At 41.6% G+C, this 24,686-nt stretch overlaps 1 protein-coding gene across 1 annotated transcript in view; it reads left to right on the top strand.

Annotated features, from left to right (window-relative positions):
* Window positions 1-24,686, top strand: part of ACVRL1 (activin A receptor like type 1) — a 118,690-nt gene that overhangs the window by 57,495 nt on the left and 36,509 nt on the right. Inside the window, exons 3-8 of the mRNA XM_068267725.1 lie at window positions 1,707-1,940; window positions 5,468-5,667; window positions 7,380-7,479; window positions 11,309-11,455; window positions 17,087-17,362; window positions 19,455-19,652. Of these exons, the coding sequence (XP_068123826.1) occupies window positions 1,707-1,940; window positions 5,468-5,667; window positions 7,380-7,479; window positions 11,309-11,455; window positions 17,087-17,362; window positions 19,455-19,652 (1,155 nt within the window). The remainder of the gene's footprint in view (window positions 1-1,706; window positions 1,941-5,467; window positions 5,668-7,379; window positions 7,480-11,308; window positions 11,456-17,086; window positions 17,363-19,454; window positions 19,653-24,686) is intronic.

The raw sequence follows: 24,686 nt of genomic DNA, 5'->3' as shown, positions 1-24,686 counted from the left end.
CAGCATCACTAATCAGTTTACTCTAAGGGCCCTTATACACTGAAAATCACAAAACTCATTAGCAAACGCAATGTGATTTCAAGTCGATTTTACAATTCGATTTTGCTGCAATTTTCACTGGATGCTAGGAACAGGAGAAGATGCAGAAAAAGTAGCATGCAGGACTTCTGCGATCGGCAGAATTACATCACACTAATATAAAATAGTTGCCGTGACTTTTATTATTTTGCTGATGTCTTTGCATTTGCGGTTTGCATGCGATTGGAAAACACAGCAAAAACACATTGTAGTATAAAACAGCCCTAAAAGTTTAGTTTGCTCAGCAGTGACATCTGCTGGCCCAAATGGCAAACAAGATCAGATAAAAAATAATATTTACCGGATTTTAAAAAATGTATTCTTTTCAGCACTGAATGTAATAAATCAAATACACTGTAGAAAATGCTATGTATCCCCTTTAACTGCATAGCTACTAGGAATTTAAGGCCCTACAGACATTAACCTGTGGGGAGTTAGGATCACTGGCAGTAAAAATGGCACCACTGTTGTTTTTTTGTGTGTGTTTTTTTGCCACACGTTGAAAACCACTGCCAGCTACAAAAACACTGCATTTTGGTGGGGTGGGGTGGTGGTAAGCGTTAGCTCACTGCTGTTTCTTTATTTGACTAACTTTAGTTGGACTTAGGGCTCTAGTAGGGCTTAGGGCTTTAGTAGGGCTTAATAGGGGTCGATGTTTCAAGGAAAATGTTGGAATATAAATGTTCTTATATTAAAGTATGTGGAGATCTCTAAAATACTATAGTGATAGTAAAGGCTCATACACACGTCCAACCTTATGCACAACCAACCACACAACATGACCAACCACACAACAAGCTGTTTACCTGACAAGTACATGAACACACGCCACCCAACTAAACAACCAACTCACTTAAATACTATGCGTGTAAGCTAAAAGAAAAACTTCCACATTCAAAAACAATAAAATTGTTCAAAAGACTTGTGCACACATTCCAAACTGCCTGATAGTTGGTCAGATTGATCCACTGGTTGGATCTGGCAAACAACCTGTTATCAGTTGGTCATCTGGTTGTTTGTCAGCTGTACACACGCCCAACTTATCTTCCAACAGGCAAGTTTGGAAGATAGTTGGACAGATTTTTGGTAGGTGTGTATGAGCCTTTAGGCTTTTGGGCATTTTACTCCTTCTTCAATACAAACGGTTGGTCTTGCTGGAGGACGGACTAGGAGCTTAATCACATGGGAGGGAGTAGGTTAGACCAAAAAGCACTCATGGAACGTAGAAGAGTGAAGAAAGAAAAAAGGAGTGTAGCCTGGAAGAAACGTCTTATGGCAGGTAAGTATTTACCTTTTATATACATATATCCTCTTCTACCCTCTAGTGTTAGCGCCGTAGGGCATAACTCAACAGGCACTGCAAACAATGCACTTTCAGTTCCACTTTAAGACAACTGAGGAAAGGTCACTCAGGTATAAGGAGATGCATTAATGTTAACCTTTGTTTTATTACATTAGGTTCACTTACAGTTTGTTGATACTTTATTGAACCAGTAGCAAAAAAAAGGTACCCAAACCAACCCGTAGTTAAGCAGTTTTGACATCTTTCACTTTGATACAGCGAATATTACATAAGATATATAGGATAACAATATAGATGCTGAGCTGTAGTATTTCCATCTCTGCAGATGTCACTTATTACAGCTGTTCCTGTCATGGAGGGGGATGCTCAGGAAATTTCTGTACTGGAAGGACATGTTTTGTGACAGAGGAAAAATTGCCTGATTCTAAAGAAATCTTCCGGGTCCGTGGCTGTTTTAATACCAGTATTGCAGAACAATGCAACAGTAGGACGGGAATCACAGAAGCCACGTGCTGCTACTCACATCTCTGCAATGCTAATATCACCATCTTCCCTACAGGTAAAGTAACACCACTTATCACTTACTACGTTGGCAATAGCTTTACCATTTCCACATTCTGATAATGTGAACTCTGTATAATTAGACCTAAGCAAGTTCATTGCAAAGGGATTTACCAGCTAGACCCCGAGCTTGCCATTTAAAGTGGGTCCAAACTCTGCAATATGGTTAATTCACCAGAAGAAGGGCAGCCAATTTACCAAGAACCTGTTCACAGCAACCACTAGCTCACCTTTGATTGTTAAAGGGAACCTGAAGTAAGAAGTACAGACTAACCAGCAAGCTCATGGTGAACCAGAACTCATTGGAGAGTGTGAGGGGCTACAATGGTCCTAAATGGTCCTGAAGTAAGAAGAATATGGAGGCTGCCATCTTCATTCCCTAATGAATGAAGTTGTTAATTACCAGTTGCCTGGCTGTCATGCTGAGCTAAATTTAAACCTTAAGCTGAACACTCACTGTAGCGACGCAGTAAGATGGATCTAGTGACGTCTCACGATGACGAACGTTCCCCGATCCATCTTCCTGCCAGTGGGTACATGCATGTCATGTGACATTACAAGACAGGCACGAATGGGAAGTCAAGCGATCGCAGTACTTTGCGCAGAGTTATAGGAGATCTTAACAGTGACGGTCATTATCGCTGCGTAACGCTACACGATGCTGGCAATATCGCACCTGTACCCACGTTGTGGGATCACGGGAATGATCACTCGCCTGTCACAGAAAAATCGTTGGGAAAATCTGAGTCACACACCTGCAATCATGCAGTGGGTGTCATAAACGCCTTTCACTTTAGGGAAAAAAGCTTGCTTATTTGTTGCAATGGAGCCCACTCATGTGATAATGCCAACTGGCCATTGCCTACTAGTGGTTCATGTTTGTTTGAAAACTCACAGAGAAGCATGTGATCAGTTTTATTAAATTATAAACTTGTTGGCCACGGTCGTGTTCAAGAAGGAAGTGATCACAGCAATCAGGGCCTTGCAAATCTATCAGCTGATCAGACTGATCACATGCTTCTCCAAGAGTTATCACACACAAGCATCACTATTGCCTACACTGTTGGCTGATGGGAAATTTTCTGCAGCCTAGCTTTCTCTACTCACTAAAACCTGCTGCTTTTACGCATACAAATCATCGTGTTACAGTTCAAAGGACATACTAAGGAGGATATTGGGCCCTACAGCTTAGGCACAAGTCCTCGTCGGCTAGACCTCCCTCACCAGACATTGTAGGTAGGGGACCTATATGTTTTTTCTTTTATGCACTGGTGAGAATGATTGTGTAATGGCCTGTACATTTGAAACCATTTGCCATATCAATTTGCCATCACTAATACAGTATTTGGTAGCTTAATTTGCTTCCTTGAAGAAATTGTCTCTAGACTATTACTGTAGTAGGGGGTTAAAGATTATGACTGGGCTACACATACATACACACACATAATATAAACATATGTGACCTTTTTTTTGATCCAATGTTTATTATTGAAGGAACAAAACTCATCTCAAACCGAGATGAACATAACAGGGATAAAAAGGAATATATGGTTCCTATTGACAACAAATCCAGGGAATACAATCAAATCACAGGGTATAAGATCCATGGCAATGTAAAACAGCTGGCATAATTCATTATACAGTTTCAAATACATTGTACAAGGGGGTATCATCAGAAGGCAGCACATACACCATTACTTAAGTAACTGTTCATAATAAAATATAACATATCACAAAAAGAATATGTTAACTGATCAAGGCCACCAGCAGTTGGTGTGTGATCAATAGGGATCCACCACTTCCAGTGCAGCTAACCATTAATCCCAGAGCTCTTCATACCTATTCACATTGCCCGGTGTGCTTGGACTACCTTCTTCTTCTTCAGATATTCCTACTTTTAACTCAAGATTGAAACATGGGAGCAATTTCAGATTTCATTGTATAAGCAAGAAAAATCGTGCCTGAAAAAGTGACCTAAATGTGGCCATTTTATTGAATTAGATGAAAGTCAGTGCTGCAACAAGCATGCCTAATTGGGGATTCAAACAATTTTGGGCCAAAATAGGTTGAATGTATTGAGCAAACAAACTGGAAAATACTCGGTCTGACATAGTGGATCGGGCACTCTGCAGTAACGGCGTGTATTAGTAGGACAAGTGACAAATGAGACGGAACCCCTGCCCTTTGTCCCCCAAATTTTAATATGGCGCTATGGGCAGCAGCCACGTCAGATGACATGAATAAAGAAGAAGGAGCAGTTGGAAACTGGCATGGCCAGACAGGTGAGACATTTGAAGGCGGGGGCACATTAACATTTGGGGACAGCAGTGGAGCCATCAGATGCAGTGTCATGTGCCCAATTCCCAAGAGTCTTCAAGCTGAAACCAATCAGGAGTCAGCCTGTGGTGTGTGGGCAGCCAACAGATCTCTCTCTGATCAGATCGATCAGAGAGAGATCTGTCTCTTGGTTGATCTTCCCATACATCACTAGGTGAATTGTTAAAGCGGATCCGAGATGAAAAAATAACTATAACAAGTAACTTGTATATATATATCTTATCTAAAGTTTAGATAGTTTACACAGCAAATCTAGCTGCAAACAGCTTTAATAGAATATGATTATTTCTTCCTGTGATACAATGACAGCAGCCATGTTGTTTGTAAACATTACGCAGAGGTAGGCTTATCTGTATCTTGAGCAAAAAAAAACTAATCCCCCCTCCTCCTCCCTCCTCCTCTCTGCCTCTGAAGTCTCTGGCTAGTAATACCTCCCCCTCTTCCTGCCCAGACTGAGTTCCCATAAGCCCTTGCTACTGTCTGAAAGTGCCTTGGCTCTCTGAAAACCTGTGGACGTGGCTTGTTTAGTTTATAGGAAATTAGAGTATTAAAACAACAACAAAAAAGTACTTGGCTTAAGGAATGCCCTATAAACAATAGGAAAGGAACACAATTATGCAATGAGTAAAAGTTCATCTCGGATCCACTACAAATAGTATCTTATTGGTTGGACATATCCACTACACTCCAAACACAACAGGAGAAGGTACCAGGAAGATCTGATTTAAATATTTTGACTAAAGTATTATGTGCATAAGTACAGTTATGCATAGGCTCACAAAGACCAGGGATGACCTTTGCCTTAACTAACTGCATACAGCCAAATCAGGCAATAACATGTGTCTGGCCAAGTTGAGAGGAAGAAGGATTAAAAGAAATTCAGGTTAGGAAAACTTATGTCTAGCAGCTGCTATCCCATAAGAAGCCCATGCCAGCAGTGTGTGGTCATGACCTCTCTTCTCCTTTCTCCATAGCAGTGTTTTTGGTGAAGTTGAGGGATTGACACACAACCAAACTCTGCTGTTCCTGAAAAGGTTTAGTCCTCTTTACAAAGATCAAAGAAGCAACACCAGCGTATTATGGAGATGCTATAATGATTAAAGACCTGCTTTTTTGTAATATTGATACCTCTTTAAACACATGAATAGTCTGGATTTAAAATATAGGTTTTTTGCTCTTTTCCCACAGAAGTAGAGCCGCCTATTACGACAAGCCTCCTCCTAGTTACCATTCTCCCAGTGGGTCTGCTCCTGATCCTCGCAATACTCTTCACATTCTTATTCTGGAAATTAAGGAGAAAAAGCCGGAAAAAATCCCTGGCTAGACTCATTGACTTCGGAAATCCCGACATTATAAATGCATCAACGGTCGGTGACAGCACTTTAGGGGTGAGTCATCTGACTGATGGTAACGATAATGCTGTGTGAAACTATTTTATCTCAGTATAGTTTCAATCACTGACGGTACAGAGACATTTGGAATAGTGTATGCTATGGAACATGCAAATATTAGCTGCTTTCTCAGATAGGAAATTTCTGCTGGATGTTTATCTAATTTTCTATAAACACTATGCCTTACATTGTTTGTACTGGGATTCTTATCAAGTGCAAACAATAAACAAGAAGTGTTTTGCACAGCCTATTTGCATCTAAGTGGGACATTTTTGGCATCCTGTCTGTACAGGATGGAGGCATGGGCACCGCCACCGTACAAGCGAGGCATGCCCATGCTTTGGGCTTCGCTTTGGAGCGGGGACTCTCTTTCTGCTGGCGGCCTGCCCTGTGCTCCACGCATCCTCCGCAACTTACATGCCAGCATTCCATTGGCGACTCCTCACACCAGCCGGGCCCAGCTGTGTGACCTGTTGCCATGGTTACCTGGCGGCGCCTCTCATGATGTCGGATATGCCTGCCAGAAGTAACCAGCAGCAAGAGCGAAGCCAGGCCCGGCAACAGGAGAGTGCAGTGAGAGGAGTTGCCGATGAAATGCTGGCATGTGTCTAGGGGCAGGCCTCCACCTGGCTGACCTATACTGGGGCACCACCTGTACCTATACTGGGGCACCTATAGCACAGTAACTATCCTGCTTGCACTTATAGATCACTACCTATACTGGGGGCCTCACCTGTACCTGGCTACCTATACTGGGACACCTATAGCTCACTACCTATACTGGGAGCACTGTACCTGGCTACCTATACTGGGGCACCTATAGTTTGTTGCCTATACTGGGGGCACTTGTACCTGGCTAACCTATACTGGGGCACCCTGGCTAACCTATACTGGGGCACCACCTGTACCTGGCTACCTATACTGGGGGGACCTATGTCTGGATATCTATACTGGGGGCACCTATACCTGGCTAGGACAGGGCAGGGGGACAAAGAGCTGACACAAGGGGACATAGAGTGGGACAAAAGAGGCACAGGGGGAACAGAGGTGACACAGAGGGGGACAAAAGAGGTACAAACTGAGATGACACAGACGGAGACAAAAGAGGCACAGGGAGAACAGAGGGGGAGAAAAGATTCAGGTTAAGAATGGACCTACAGTCCCTATCTCATTTGTTAACTGGGGACAACCTGTATTTTGCTAGTATTTGGCTCCACCCACATCATGTCATTACCAGGCCCACTTTTTTTGCTACGACGCGCTTTACGCACCACTCCCTACGGTAACGGGCTCCCCAAATAATAGGCTGCTTGGGGCCACCAAAACTTTAGCTGCACCCCTGGATGGACTCATTAGCTCTGAAAAAGGGACTTGTGTGTCCCGAAGCATTGGTTTGAGTTTGCTTGAACTAAGTTTTCATTTGAGGTAGTCCCAGTCTCTTCGCATGGATTAAAGTAAAAGTTTGCTTCTGGCTCCTATGTGATTGTTTGTGCCCTTTCATCCTTGGAAAGTCACATCTAAACACACAGTAAAGTATCAGAGAGAGAGAACTTAACTTTCAGTGATCTAAGACAAACACATTAATGCATGTGGAAGCTGTACACATCTGACACAGCATCTACGCAACAATCACTGTACCCAGTAAATACTTTTATATTTATTATTTATGTTTCATATTTCTATAACCAATGGATGTGCAATTTTTGCAGGATCTCCTAGATGACTATTGCACTACTGGCAGTGGCTCGGGGCTTCCATTTCTTGTACAGAGGACTGTGGCTAGACAGGTTACACTTGTGGAATGTGTAGGTAAGAAAAACATGAGGTGTAAAGAGAAAAATATAGAAGTCATAAAAGGGATATAAAACAACAATGGATAACGAAGAAGTTACACTTGTGGAATGTGTAGGTAATACAAACATTACCTGTAAAGAAAAGAATATCCCATAACAGAGATATAAAACAATAGATAACACAAAAAGTTACAACTAGAAAACTAAATTACAATAAAACCATTGTACCCCAGGTGGTGATACCTAGATAAGATCAAACGCCATAGTGGGGATTCGTGATGGATTCCATTCTGCTTGATGTCTAGACACTAACCTTTATATTAGCAAAAAAGTCATTAAAGGACACCTGAAGTGAGATGGATATGGATGCTGCCATATTTATTTTCTTTTTAACAATATCAGTTGCCTGGCATCCTGCTGATCTTTCATGCGTCAGTAGTATCTAAATCAAGCCCCTGAAACAACAATTGAACAACTTCAGTCAAACTTAAGTCAAACATCTGATCTGCATGCTTGTTCAGGGTCCAAAGCTAAAAATATTAGAGGTAGATAATCAGCAGAACTGCCAGGCAGTTTGTGTTATGACTATACCCATATCCTTTTTACGTCAGGTGCCCTTTAAGAGAGTTGTAAATACTTACATTTGGTACCATTAGCAGCATGACTGCTCCTCCACACAAGCCTGGACTGCAAGGCAGTCTGCAGCATAGTCCTAGCCCTTGGAAGCCCCAGACTTACCTTATCTCAACAAGGCCACCATGAGGGGGAGTAGGAGTACAGTTAGAACTCCAGTAGTGGGTCCACAGAAGGGAGGCAAATAGTTTTACCTTAAAGATGGGCCATAAAACTTGAAAGGATAGTTTTTAAAGCATACCTAAACTGACATGTAGGGATGAGTGAGACCAATTTTGCAAAAAATCAAAAAGGCCCCGGGTGCATGCAGAGGATGCAGGGTATGTAAGCAGGGGTTAACCTAGCTGTCTCCCTTCCAATGAGCTCCATGCCGCTCTCCATCTTCTGACACCCAAAGGACTTCCTCCTTCTAAACCCGAACTTCCACTGTGACGGTGGAAGTGTTAGAAGAAGGAGAGCAGCATGGAGTGCATTGAGATGGGGGTGGTGGCCTATGTGAGTTAACCTCTGCTTACACAGCCTGCACACCCCACATACATTTTTTTTTTTAATTAACCTTGCTTATCCTCCCTGACATGTAAGGTAGGGGCATGAAGTACCAAACCTATTTAGATAATGCCTGTGTTCACTTTCTCTTTTTTTTTCATTATAAGACTTAGTAAACCAGTGTTTACATCTATGCAAACGAGGCAACTGAATGCAGCTATAGCTCTCCTGAAATGTAAATAGTAGGCAAAACACTTTTATCTGTTGGAAAAAAGACTCCTGAGATGACAACATAGTGATGAAAAGCTCAAATGGCAATTACGCCCTTCCACTGGAAGCTGAATCAAGAATCTACCTCACACTCTCATGGCTGCGGTTAGCACTTAATCTACTTAATCTTAAAATAAAAACATGAGACTGCAGGAAAGGTATATTTACTATTACTAATAAACATACAATTATCACATACAGTAAGTTCTGAATAGATGTAAAAGTATTAAAATCTATGCCAGGTTTTTATAGCTGGTAAGAGGTAACACTACTAAGTGTAACAGTATTTGTATTGCTGTCTGTTGACAACATTTCTACTCTGTACCTGTACTGGTGACACAACAGGAAGTGAAGGGTAGTGTTTGTCTGGGTTATTAACTTCGGTATTGGCCAGGGGCACAGTCCCATGATTCTGGCCACCCAACAGTGAACATGGGGCTGGTGGAATTTAGAGGAGGCCCCACTGTCAGTGTTAATTAAAATAATATTAATATAAACATTATTTCACCATGCAGCAATGTCTTATATACATTTTACACGTCAGTTTGCCAGACAAAATGTTTACAAGACATCCTTGCATCTTTGTACATATAGAGGTTATAGTATCATCCAACAGCTAATTGATGGTCACTGTGCCCAGGACTGGGAGCACTGGCTGGGAGCCACATGTTTCTGGAATAAATCTGTGAATGGGATTTTTTATCAGTTGCAGGTTTCTGATCGGATGCGGGACCCGTGCTGTTGCGAAACTGCAGCCAAATTACGTCTCTAGGGATTTGGTTGTATGCTGCTGTAAACTGCAGCATTCTGTATGCATCACACCGGCATGCAATTCAGATGGCAATCCTATTGACGGAATAGGCAGCATTTCCATTCTCTAATCGCCTGCAGGGAAATCCTGCGGTTTCCACACTAGTAGCAATGGGCCCTTATAGTGGCAGTGAGGCATGCTTTTATTGTACTGTATGCCTCACTGTATGGTCGCTTGATGAGACCTTTCAGCTACGTTGGGTTACTATCGGATCGCAATACAAATAACTCAGTGTTTAGGGCCCTAATTCAGTTTAAAGTAGTAAGAGAACTACTTTGAGCCATTTAGTATAAAACTCGGGGGCCTATATTTGTAGATATTCCATTCATTGGATACTGGAATTATTCAGATTTTGTACAACGATGTAGAAATTGTGTTGAAAATACAATTTTATAAGGAGGATATCATTTCCTGAAAAATTATGGATAGGAGCCAACTTATTCTGCAGACTTAGATAAGTCGTGAATGCAGCCATGATAAAAGATGATAAAGTCCCCGGTTTCACCAGAAATACGGCACTTTCCTGGGAAAATTCATTTAAATAGAAATTGTGCCTTGGTCTTGGCAACTAATCAGTGTATCAATCAGTGACTTCTTATTAATATACCAATGCATTAGATAAATAGCACTTAAAGGAAATACATAGTATTTTTTTTCTCATAACATTTTCATTTATTTGTGAATTTAGTACTAAAATTATATTTTTAATCAGGAAAACGTTAAATATCATTAGCAAAAATGTGATCATTGTTTAGAGCTCTATCTTCTGGTTTGACTGTCAAGCTTTGTCAGTTCAAGAAAATTAATTTTATTCAAAACATTTCATGTTCCTTATAACAAATATGTTTACTGCTAAGCACAATAAATAAATAAACAAAACAACTATGTTAAAAAAAAATCATTATACATTTCCTTAAAATCAAATGTATATGGATTTCTTTTATTTGTGCACTACTTGTTAGGTTTAATTTCAATATCAAATTTTGTGTTTATTGAGATAAAACAAGTATTTCATACAAACAGCGGCCGACAGTGACCAAGATTCAATTACATAACCAAATCACAATCACATGGGTATTTAAACACGCTATTACTTCTTGTCATGTTAACCACTGGAAATCACGCTTCTAACCATTGGCACACTTTTTTGTTACTATAACAATATTAGGTAAAGAAAGAAGAGTAAGGGATAGGGCAGGAAGAAGAAGACAAGACAGAAAAAGAGTGAATGGTTACACCTGATCTCATGAGCCTGCCTAGCCAGAGTATTGAAAGTTAAAGTGTACCAAAGACCAAATAATAGAAAGAATCAATACTTACCCGGGGCTTCCTCCAGCCCCATAAGCACGTCTGACGGCCACTTGCCGTCCTCCCGCGGTCTGCCGTTCAGCTGCAATCAGCCCCGTTAATAGGCTCGATCGCGTCAGTCGGTGTCTTGTAGTGTCGGGTACACTTTAACATCTGAAGATTGTCTATTATGAATTAATACAGATAATTAGCATTGCTCAGTGTGTGTGAAATACATCTTAGTACTTTCTTATTTTAGATGAATATATTGGTTTATCTGTATGAATAAAAACTTTTAGAATATATACATTTTAATTCCTTATATCAGATAATTGAACAGACTGTCATCTCTCCTTAGGAAAGGGGCGATACGGGGAAGTGTGGAGAGGTACGTGGCAAGGAGAAAACGTGGCTGTTAAGATTTTCTCTTCTCGAGATGAACAGTCGTGGTTTAGAGAGACTGAGATTTACAACACAGTGTTGCTGCGTCATGAAAATATTTTGGGTAATGTACAGCTGTTTTAGTTCATTTATCTACAGATGACTCCATTTGATTTTACTGATCGCTTGTGCAATGTTTTGCTCTTTAGTTCATCAATATACTTTTAATTTCTGCTTTCCTACAAGTGTGTGCAAGTCAGCTTCCATGATTTCAACCTGCTGGGGCTAGTTTAGTAAAGGAAACATCCAGTGGGCATATTGAACGCCCTGTATGTAAACAACCATAAACCTAATCAGGTAATTTGGTCACTATGGTAGTTTGGGTACCCATGTTAATAGCCATGATCAGCAGCCATAAATGGAAACTGTGGCTACAAATAGCGGGTGCTGGCTTCAGTTTGTTTTTGTGGCACCTGCTATTTCATTGAGCACCTTCGGTGCCCAAATTTCCAATTGTAGCCACTGATTGCAGCTATTAGCATGGGTGCCTATCTACCACGGTGGATATTTAGTGGTGAATTACCGCACTATTACTGCGCCTGTGAAAATTATCTTTATAAATTAGGGGAAAAAAACTAAAATGCCGATTGCGGTATTTTACCGACCTGATTTTTTATTGAATAGCCCTTTGTGAATTGAAGCCAATGAGCTGCTTTTATCCGCGATGATACATGATTATTTTGGACAACGCCAGACTAGAATGTGTACGAAGCTTTGATTCCCCTACATGTGGAGTTTGATGTAAACACATTAAAAAACCCATTCCTTTTCATTGCATCCTTCTGTAACTAAATCATTAATAGTCTCAGCTTAGTGGACAGCAATTATTCTCCACAACAAAATTATGATTACATCTGTAGCAGGATGATTCATTTAATTCACACTTCATGAAGCTTCTTAATGAAATATCTTCCCGGGGGAAGCACAAGAATTAAAACTAACGTAATAGGTCATAGACATAGACATATGTGTGATTGATGTATTATCAGTGTTAACATTTTAGTTGTATTTATAGTACATACAGCTTTGCAAATTTGTTATATTCTGTTGAATCTGGTGGGTGGAGACATAGGAAGGATATAGCTCACTTCACCTGGCTCGAGGGACGATAAATTGTTGAAAAGGGAATGCAACTTCGCAACGTTGTGTCAGCTTGTTAATTGTATAGAGCCACAAAAATCCAACATGAATACAGACGGTTTCAGATTGATTTAATACATGCCATGCACTGATGAGGCTCAACCAATCCGAAACAGTCTGCATGCATGTTGGATTTTTGTAGCCACTACAGGAATACAGTGATATCCAGTTACTGCATGGATGCACCGTAACACAACAATTTCACATGAATGACCTGTAAGAATGCTGCTGTGATTCAACTTGTGCTCAGTGAAATGTACTCTGACATGGACATTAGCCCCCTTTTTTGTGTTATTGTAGTCGTGGCCAGTCTTTCACCATCTTACAATGGAAATACAGTCTGGCATTATTACATACAATTTAAAAAAACTCAGCTTTCAACTCCATATCAACTATACAGTTTTCCAATCTGCATTTGACCCAAAAGTGTAAAAACCTTCTTCTAGCCCTTCAGTCACATTCAGTGTGGAAGCTGGCATCTTGCATTAACAGTTTAACTTGCATAATATCCAGTTCAGTCTGTAAGCACTACACTGCTGATTTTAAGCCTCGTACACTTGTATGAGGCATGTCGCCCGGCATGGATCACTATCTGATCCCTTGGGCAACATTGCAGGGCTAAGGCTGTACAGACACATTGCTAACCTGCTAGCTTTACGTTCCTGTGTGAGTGTTTGTGTGTTTGTGTTTGTGTGTGTGGGGGGGGGGGGGGGCAAAGCGGCACTGTAGTGATGTCATGCAGTGGGTGGGATAAGTGGGGAGAACAATGCACTTAGACGTTCCAAAGCATTGGGTCGCTGGCTGAGAGGGGTAGGGGAATGCTGTATACACCCTGCATTCTTGGCAGAGGCAGTCGTTATAGGCCGCCTTGACCGAGGTCCATATAATTTTTGTATGGAACTTTAGACTACATAGTTTTTTTTCTCTTTGTGGGTTGCACACAACATTTTTCCGAAGTGCTTAAAGAGGAGCTTTAACCCAGGATGAACTTCATCATCCCAATTAATACCCCCCTTTCCCACAAGAAATTTTTATTTTTTCTCCAATAGATCATCAAGGACATTTGTATTTCTGATATTGTGGTGAAACCCCTCCCACAGTGTGATGTCAGTGCCATGGCCTGAATGTTGTTGCATTGTGGAAAATAATGGCTGTTTCCAACAGCCAAGCATGTATAATAGTGATAATAAAATGTTATCAGTTGACATAAATATATAAACACCATGACCAAGGAGGATAAAATAATAGGTTATACCTATCAGAGAATGAAAAATGACATAAATTATAATTTAAATATGTGTCAATACTTGCACAGTAATAGCAACATCCATTCTGTTATATTAATGATTATGAAAAAAAATATTTAGCTGGAATTAGCTGTGTGTGTCACAACATTAAATGTTGAGCAAGATGGCATTAATTAAATCTCTGCATCAAGGAAAACATCCATCACTTTATGGCAGAATAACAGCAGATGAAGCACAGTAGGTTCCTGGATTAAATTAAGTAAACAAATGCATGAAGAGTACACCCTATCTTGAACACAATGAATGAACTACTGTATTTAAACTTGATAAAAACAAAATTTTTATGCTGTATGTTAGAGCACACATTACCACATGTACTAGGCACTATTCATTCACGCAGCTCTGCTTCTCTGGGCTGTAAAACCATCCAGACATTTCGAATACAGAAAGTGTTGGCCCTTCAGGACTTGACCGTTTTCCTGCACAGGGGGGTTGCTATCAACTTCTCAGTACATAGTCTAGAGCCACCTTGTGAAATAATTTTATCCAGATTGTGGTAAGGGGTTAAGTTTTCAGCAACGCATGATTATTGTCTTCACTTTTCTGACTGCTCACAAAGACATTATCAATGTGTCTCCTCCTCCTAGCATGGACAGCACAGGGCAACCAGAGTCTTGGAAGTTACATTCTACAGGATCAGAAGTGTAACATCATAAGCAGCCAGTCAGGAGTGGTGTATTCACATCTCCCAGACTGCTAGTTATTTTACAGCAATCAAGAGTACATCCACATCATCATTGCTCCAGGTATCCTTTCGGTCTGGTTAGCCAGGTGTTAAGTAACGTGGCTGTACCAAATGGTCAGTGCTGAGAAAAACTGGCAAAATATAATCCATAAAACTGGGTGGGAGTAGGAACATGTCCATAACCAGTGATGGCAAGAACTGTTCACCACCGGACAGTTTACTATCTACCTACTTCTGGCCTGGCGAGCTGCATCAGTAGTGCACCGACGCTGGTAGATGGTAAACTGGCAAGCAGTTTGTGCCATCATTGCTCATAACCAGACATCGGAAGAATAAAATGTACAAAGAGTGTCCAAATGGACGTCACTGTGGCTGAATACCAGAATACTAACAGCAGTCGCCCAGAGGAAATTAATCCTATATTAAAATGCCTAAGGCCACATACAGACATCAGACCATAGTCTTTGGAAAATGAAAGATCACAGACCAATCTTACCACCCTTCCTGTAGTATAAGAGCCATAATCTACACAGTCTTTTCTATGGAGCTGAACTCCACATCAGAAAAAAATCATTGCAAGATGCTGCACACACAGATGCTGTACAGACACAAAAGATCAGTATCTGCAAAAGATCTGTTCCTGCCAAAAATCCATTCCTGCAAATTGCAATGATAGTCTATGAGATCTGCAGATCATCATACACACATGATTTAACTGACATTCATCTGCAGATCAGATCCACCAGGATGGATTTTCAGATCTGCAGATCTGCAGATGAATGTCAGTTAAATCATGTGTGTATGATGATCTGCAGATCTCATAGACTATCATTGCAATTTGCAGGAATGGATTTTTGGCAGGAACAGATCTTTTGCAGATACTGATCTTTTGTGTCTGTATAGCATCTTTGTGTGCAGCATCTTGCAATGATTTTTTTCTGATGTGGAGTTCAGCTCCATAGAAAAGACTGTGTAGATTATGGCTCTTATACTACAGAAAGGGTGGTAAGATTGGTCTGTGATCTTTCATTTTCCAAAGACTATGGTCTGATGTCTGTATGTGGCCTAAGGCTCTGTTCCCACTTGAGCAGAGAATGGACATTTTTTTTTAATATATTGCCTACTGTATATGCTTTGATCTACATTAAATAATTCAAGGTGTTTCTGGGATGGTCCTGGTGAGGCTTTGCTTGGGTCTTGTTGGAGAATGTACCAATGTACCAATGTTAGTTAGATGTCCTTCTGGGTGTAGGCTGTAATAAAGGAGACACTTTAGTCTGGAACTGTGTTATTGTGAGAATTAGATTTGGGCCATCTCAATCATTTTTCTCTCTTTTTTTTTTTCTTCAGAAATTCAGTCCTACTTTACCCTAGTGCTCTATGATAAGCTTTTTTAAGAGCTTTTTTGAGCATCCTCTCGAGTAGTCTTTCTTTTAGTTGGTCAGTCTCTCTTTTAAAATCATATGTTTGAGATAAATTCCTCCTTAACCTTAAATATTGACCATATGTTATACCGGTGATGACTGCGGGTGCATGTGTACTTGACGCTTGTAGAATTTTGCGCTGTTTCTTTTCTATATAAGATATAACCTGGTTCCCAATTTTCCCGGTTCGTTCTTGTAAATCGTAATGCCTAGAAAGTCCAGTTTTCTGTTACTATGACTGTAAGTAAATTTTAGATTCCAGTCATTCTGGTTTAGAGTTTTGACAAACTGATCTAATACTTCTATATATCTGATCCGTAGCATGAAGATGTCGTCAATATACCTGAACCACATAAGAATGTGGTCCAGGTCTCTGATGTTCTCTCTTGTGAACAGGGAACGTTCCTATACCCCCAGGTAGAGTATTGCATACAATGTGGAGGCTCCCCTCCACAGTATTATATATATAAAAAAGTTGTTTTTATTGCTAGTTGTCCTTTGAGTGAGTAATTATGGTACATGTTATGCTTAATACACACAAAGCAATTTCCCGCCTGATTCACGGGAATCGGGCGATTATTTCTAACATGTCCGATCGGCTCCCGATCGATAAAGTAATAGATTTGCGGACTTATAATTGGAAAATTGATAGCTTTATCAGTCGGGTGCACTTTGGACATGTACACACGATGCAACCTGCCGTCGATTGGGTGGGAAATTGCATCATGTGTACCCAGCATAAGTGTGTACACACTTTGTAGAGAGAAGTACAGATTGGACAGTTTGTTGGCTTATAACTACAGTTTAATACATTTATTATTGTTTATTTATTGTATTTATAAAGCACCAACATATTACGCAGCTCTGGACATTAGTTTAGGATACAGACAATATTTAGGGGTGACATACAGCAATATGACAATACAGGAATACAAGAAAACCAGATCACACAGCACAGTATGAGTACTAGGTTATGCTTAGTCAGTCACTGGATGGAGCATGGAGATCAGGCAAGTTAGGTTCACTCAAATGCATAGCATGGGTTCACAGTAATGGAGGTGAATGATCAGGTAGGACACAAAAGGAGGAGGAGGTTGAATTTATTACTAGTTTTATTAACTTAGTTTTTGCATTTCCAGGGTTCATTGCATCTGACATGACGTCTCGAAACTCCAGTACGCAGCTTTGGCTGATTACACATTACCATGATACTGGGTCACTGTATGACTACCTCCAGAGGACCACTGTGGATTCAAAGGCTTGTTTGCAACTGGCGGTATCAATCATTTGTGGCTTGGTGCACCTCCATGTGGAGATATTTGGTACCCAAGGAAAACCTGCCATTGCACACAGAGACCTGAAGAGTAGAAATATTCTGGTAAAAGCAAATAATCAGTGCTGCATTGCAGATCTAGGTAAGCATTACATGCATAGCTAAAATCCATTATATACACTGTGGACCTAATGCTAATCAGCAAGCGTGTGCTGGATTTTAATAAAAACAGGTGCTGTTAGGTGATAGACCTTACCTCTGTTCTGGGGATAAATATAGAGAGGCTATATGCTAGGTATACACCATGCAATTTTCTGACAGATTTACTGTCAGGTCACTTATTTCCAACATGCCCGATCATCGGGTGTACCTAGCAATATGGGTACCTTAGTACATCAGGCCCTGTCTGTGACCTCTTGACAAACAGTTACTTTTTATCAATGATGATTGTCAATGCCTTAATGTACAGTAATAATGCTAAGTTGTGTTAATATTTTATAACCTCTGTTTTTCTTAATATTTTGAATATATATGTCCAACAAGTTTGACTAAAACCTGGTACACACTTTCAATTATGACTGGCCAATCACTGACCAATTTTCCCACTTCCATGTAGTTTGCAGTGTAGATGGGTTACCTACACAATACGCTTTTAGCATTTAATATCTGTTGACCCTCATACTACACGGAGGTGTTAAAATTGGTCAGTAATTGACCAATCATAATACAAAGTGTGTGCCAGGCTTTAAGGTGTGTACACACATCCAATTTTGATTGGTCAATTCACCCTCTCCCTGACCTACACGTTGTATTCATATTATTCAAAACGTTTGCATGCACCCTTACTTGCTAATTGCTTAGAAATGCTGCCTGTTGATACAAAACACTTAAGCTAGGTACACATCTTCAATTTTGATTGGCCAATTTTACTACCTCCATGTAGACTTGACCAGGAGATTTGGAATACTATAAACTGATTATGTAGGTAAGCTCTCATACTATATGAAGGTGGTGAAATTGGCCAGTCAAAATTGAAGGGGTGTGTCAGGAATCAGAAGTGTCTTTTAGCACATGGAGTCTCTTTTTCAGCTTACATTTCATATGTGCTATAAAACAGTAGCGTCTCTAGATGGCTCATACAACTGTTATATTTGCAACATTTAAAGGATACCCGAACTGACATGTGACCTGATGAGATAGACATGTGTATGTACAGAGCCTAGCACACAAACAACTATGCTGTGTTCCTTTTTTCCCTTCTCTGTCTGAAAGAGTTAAATATTAGGTATGTAAGTGGCTGACTCAGTCCTGACTCAGACAGGAAGTGACTTCAATGTGACCCTCACTGATAAGAATTTCCCTTTTTATCTCTTCCTTGCTCTCAGGAGCTATTTTCTGCTAGGAAAGTGTTTTATAGTTGGAATTTCTTATCAGTGAGGGTCACACTGTAGTCACTTCCTGTCTGAGTCAGGAATGAGTCAGCCACTTACATACCTGATATTTAACTCTTTCAGACAGAGAAAGAAAAAAAGGAACACAGCATAGTTGTTTGTGTGCTAGGCACTGTACATACACATGCCTATTTCATCAGGTCACATGTCAGTTCGGGTATCCTTTAAGAAGTACGTTACATATGATCCATGTGAAAATGTGCCCTCTAGTGGTTGAAAATATGTATGTGAAGTCTTAAAGTGGATCCGAGATAAACTTTTACTCATTGCATAATTGTGTTCTTTACATATAGTTTATAGGGCATTCCTCAAGCCAAATACTTATTTTTTTTTAAATACTCTAAATCCCTATAAACTAAACAAGCCTTGCCCTAAGCTCAAAGTGCCTTTGCACTCCATGTAGCAAGGGCTTATGGGAGCTCAGTCTGGGCAGGAGAAGGAGGAGGTTAGTAGCCAGAGATTTCAGAGGCAGAGGGGAGGAGGGAGAAGGAGAGGGGAGTGAGCTGAGGGCTGGAGATGCAGTTGCAGCTTGCCTGTGTGTAATGTGACAAACAAAACATGGCTGCCCTCGTTGTATCACAGAAATAAATAAACATGAAACTGTTGAAGCTGTTTGCAGCTAGATTTGCTGTGTAAACTATCTAAACTTTAGATAAGATATATAGACAAGTTACTTGTCATAGTTAGTTTTTAATCTCAGATCCACTTTAAGGTACAGTCGCTCAGATGTGCTATGCTTGTGTATTAATGAATAAGTCACACAACCTGCATCCTTACTTACAGGCCTTGCTGTGATGCACTCTCAGACTGAGGATTACCTTGATGTTGGTAATAACCCAAGGGTGGGTACCAAACGTTACATGGCTCCCGAGGTCCTGGATGAGACCATACGTACAGACTCATTTGAATCGTACAAACAGACAGATGTGTGGGCATATGGATTAGTTCTCTGGGAAATATGCAGGAGGACTGTTATAAACGGTAAGCTTTACATCTCTTACTATTGATTTGGCAGTAACAATGTGATATACAATCTGTATTGTTTTTGTGGCACAAAGAGGACCTCCTTTTAGTGGCATTGTCTTTTCAGAATGATGTTACATAGTTACATAGTTATTTTGGTTGAAAAAAGACATACGTCCATGGAGTTCAACCAGTACAAAGTACAATTTACTATGTCATTTACTATGTTTTTAAACTGCAGATTCCAAAAGAACAACACAGTAACTGATATTTTTTTTTACCATGCAGCCTCCATATTCCTCTTGTTATATATTTCCTTTGAAGTCAAGCATTTATCCCTAAAATATTTTAATTAATATTATTGCAAGGTAGTAATACTTCTTCCTGGGTTAGTCACACACACTCCTTTTGGGTTTTGAGTTTGACTGATCATAAACTTATAGTTTGCAACCCAATGTGGCAAAAATCATTCTCTGATTGGAATTGATTCAGAAAGAAATCGATTCCTACCACACACACAGCACATCAATTTTCAATAGATTCCAGCAGGTAATCTGTTGAAAATCAAACTGCAGTGTTACACTGTTTAATGCTGTGGAGCTACCACTACTGCCCCCCACCCGCCATTGACCTAGCTACTCTGTACTTTCCAATCGATACTTTGGATCAATTTTCAGCCATAATCAATAGCAAAATCCATGCTTTTATGGGTACCTTTAATTATATAGGGAACCTTCTATACAATAAAATGCAAGTGTCCCTGCGCCATCAACTGAATGGTTGTGTGCCCCTGGCTTTTTTGTACTCAGCATGTGCGCAGCCAGGGCAGTTAGGACACAGGGCCGGATCTGACAGTTTGTTGTGTGTGGTTCACAGAGGGTCTCATTGCATTGTGGGAAATAACAGCTTTTTCCACTGGCAAGCAAGCAGCTCCCTGTGTGCATATACTTCAAGCAGTGGTGGGGAACGAGCAAGCGGGTTGCGTATGTGCATGCATTGCGGGGGTAGCGGCTGTGACCTAGCGCCCGTGTTTTAATGGGCGGGCCTTTTTACTAGCCATAGATAAATGATGTTGCCTTTCTTTTCTAAGGGCAACTGTTTTCAATGAAATGTTATTAGAGATACTACTGTATCCCATAGCCTATACATAGCCCAGATGCTTCCAAGATCATCCTACCACCCTTTTTTCGAGCAGTTTCTCATGGCCGCCATGTCTGACCACATCTGGACTGGGCATGTGCAAATAAGGTCTGCACATGCCCAGTAGAACTAAGCCACTCATGCACAAGCTCTTTGTTCTACTGGGCATATGCAGAATTTACTTGCATATGCCTAGTCCGGATGTGTTTGTTACATGGCTGAGAAAGCAGCCAGAAGAAAACGGTGCTGTGCAGAAACAGTGGGGTCGAAGATCTGGAAAGTGCTTGGACTATCACTACTGAGGAAAGTGCATCCTTCTCTTAGCCTTGAATTTTGAAATCTGTGCCTGCAAGCTTTAGAAAACTAAAAATTGGGTGCATGGCCAAAGGGACGAGGGAGTTGACTGCATTGACATGGGACATGGGCAGGAGAAATTAGGAGTGGAACTATGTTAGTCTTACAGTAACAATCATATGAACAGGCTGGCGTATACTTGTCCCCCCCAATAACATAATTAGTCATGTCCCCTAAACAATATATAGACATGTTCCCTTAAAGTGAACCTCCGGACTAAAAATCTACTCAGCAGAACTGAAAAGGCTTGGTGTTTCACAGCATCAGAACTTTGTTTTTCTTACCAAAGCATCATGTTTAGCTGCATTTTTAGCCAAGCTCCACCCATCAAAGTAAACTGCCCGGGCTTATTTCCATGATGCATTGCCTAGCAACTGGGAGGGGTGATCAGCACACAGGACAGTTGGAACTGTGTCTCATGCTCCCTGTCACCTCCTTTCAACCAAAAAGATGGCTGCCCTCATGAAATCAAACATTTGCCTGTTCTTTCAAAACAGGGTGGGTAAGAGATTATATTACCTATCTATTTTAATTAACATAACTAATGTAACTTAATGACAGTATGTTTGTTTAGGCTGAAGTTCCTCTTTAATAATAATAACATATATAGCATGTCCTCCAATATAACATAAGCATCATGACCCCCGATACGATATAGGCAGCATGTCCTCTAAAATAACCTATAGAGGCCCCTACGTAGGTAGCATTGTGCCAAGTGGTGATGGGACAGGCAGACAATTTTGCCTACCTAGACTTGCTCTGTCTGCTTCTCCTACATGCTCCCTCCTCCAGGTCCTGTTGCAGTATAGCCCACCACTTTATCCATTGTCCTGTCACGCCTTTGCATGCAAGCTGCAGCCTTCCATCCCCTCTCATCTACAGCATCATGTATTTGAGTGTACTGCTGTAAGTGGTCTGGTAAGTGTCAGATGTTTGCCAGCTCTCAACTGAGCATAGAGGAGATGAGAACCCTTGGAGCTGAGTGACTTGGGGAAACAGCATGACAAAGCAGGGTTGACTGTGGAGGGTCAGGCATAGGCCAGCAAGGACCAGGGCAAGGTTGCAGCTCAAGGAAGTGGAATGTGAGGAGATACAGTAAATAGTGGTTGAGCATTCTTAGTGAAGGTATAGTGACTGTGACTCAAACAGTGTCTACAAACAAATGTTTGAGTTCTTTCCAACACCAATAGAGCACTCCTTTCATGTAGACACAACATGCCTGACTTCAACCCCTACCCAGCAGAGAGTGGTTTGCTAATGCAAATAAATACATGTAATGACAGGCTACTGGATTTTAGCATAGCGCACTGCAGGGGGCACTCCCCATCTCTGTGACTAGCAGGGGGCACTCCCCATCTCTGTGACTAGCAGGGGGCACTCCCCATCTCTGTGACTAGAGTAAGGATGTATTAAAGAGAGCATGGAGAAAGAGCCATACTGAATGTAAAGATACATTTGCTGGCCGCTGAGAGGATCTTCAGTCTTGGCTTAGTTCAACACTAGAGTTGGGCCGAACGGTTCGCCTGCGAACGGTTCCATGCGAACTTCAGTGGTTTGCGTTCGCGTCCCGCAGGCGAAGTTTTGCGGAAGTTCGGTTCGCCCCATAATGCACCAAGACCATGAGGGTCAACTTTGACCCTCTACATCCTAGGTTCTCAACATGTGGTACGCGTACCCCAGGGGGTACGTCTGATGGTTTTAGGGGGTACTCAGGCTTGATATACTGAACCAAGCATAACAAATTTAGAGTTTTAGACAATGATAAATCTTATTTAAACAACACAAAATTAGTGTTTTAGCTAATTAAAAGCAATTGTAAATGTTTGGAAATTGTTTAGAACCAATTATCATGTACTATGATTACATTTATATTTGTCAAGGGGTACTTGTGACAATGTTTACTATGCTAGGGGGTACTTTGTGAGTACAGGATTTTAAAAGGGGTACATACTAATAAAATGTTGAGAAACACTGCTCTACATCACAGTCAGCAGGCCCAGTGAAGCCAATTAGGCTACACTAGCCCCTGGAGCCACTCCCCCCCTAATAAAAGGCAGGCAGCGGCGGCCATTAAGCTCACTCGTGTGCCTGCGTTAGTGAGAGTAGGGCGAGCTGCTGCAGGCTGTCTCTCATAGGGAAAGATTAGTTAGGCTTAGCTTGTTCCTGGCTGCATACCTGTTCTGTTCAGTGAGCCCACTATACCTGTTCTGTTCAGTGAGCCCACTGGATACCTGCATACCTGTTCAGTGAACCCACCACTGCATACCTGTTCTGTTCAGTGAACCTGCCACTGCATACCTGTTCTGTGAACCCACCACTGCATACCTGTACTGTGAACCCACCACTGCATCCCTGTTCAGTGAACCCACCACTGCATACCTGTTCAGTGAACCCACCACTGCATACCTGTTCAGTGAACCTGCCACTGCATACTTGTTCTGTGAACCCACCACTGCATACCTGTTCAGTGAACCCACCACTGCATACCTGTTCAGTGAACCCACCACTGCATACCTGTTCAGTGAACCCACCACTGCATACCTGTACTGTTCAGTGAACCCGCCACTGCTTACCTGTTCTGTTCAGTGAACCCGCCACTGTATACCTGTTCTGTTCAGTGAACCTGCCACTGTATACTTGTTCTGTTCAGTGGACCCGCCACTGCATACCTGTTCTGTTCAGTGAACCCACCACTGTATTCCTGTTCAGTGAACCCACCACTGCATACCTGTTCTGTTCAGTGAACCCGCCACTGCATACCTGTTCTGTTCAGTGAATCCGCCACTGCATACCTGTTCTGTTCAGTGAACCCGCCATTGCATACCTGTTCTGTTCAGTGAACCCGCCACTGTATTCCTGTTCAGTGAACCCACCACTGCATACCTGTTCTGTTCAGTGAACCCGCCACTGCATACCTGTTGTGTTCAGTGAACCCGCCACTGTATACCTGTTCTGTTCAGTGAACCTGCCACTGTATACCTGTTCTGTTTAGTGAACCCGCCACTGTATACCTGTTCTGTGAACCTGCCACTGCATACCTGTTCTGTGAACCCACCACTGCATACCTGTTCTGTTCAGTGAACCCGCCACTGCATACCTGTTCTGTTCAGTGAACCCGCCACTGTATACCTGTTCAGTTACCCCGCCACTGCATACCTGTTGTGTTCAGTGAACCCGCCACTGTATACCTGTTCTGTTCAGTGAACCTGCCACTGTATACCTGTTCTGTTCAGTGAACCCGCCACTGCATACCTGTACTGTTCAGTGAACCCGCCACTGCATACCTGTTCTGTGAACCCACCAGCATCTCTGCCTGCACGCCGTGTGACTGGCTGCCTGGCCTGCCCCAAGAAGACTAAGTCGCTCTCAGTCCCTCCACACAGCATGTCTGCCTGCAGGCCGCTTGACTACCTTCTCCACCACCACCAACAGGGTCCCGGGACTCCAGGCGGATTGCTGAATTTTTTAGGCCGCTGCTAGCAGCGGCCGCTGTAATAATTTTTCTGGTGCGTGTACATGACTGCCTAATTTTTCTGGCTGCACTGCGGGCAGCTGCAA

The sequence above is a fragment of the Hyperolius riggenbachi genome, chromosome 2, assembly GCF_040937935.1.
Source record: "Hyperolius riggenbachi isolate aHypRig1 chromosome 2, aHypRig1.pri, whole genome shotgun sequence".
NCBI lineage: Eukaryota > Metazoa > Chordata > Amphibia > Anura > Hyperoliidae > Hyperolius > Hyperolius riggenbachi.
This window is presented reverse-complemented; position numbering and strand designations above follow the sequence as displayed.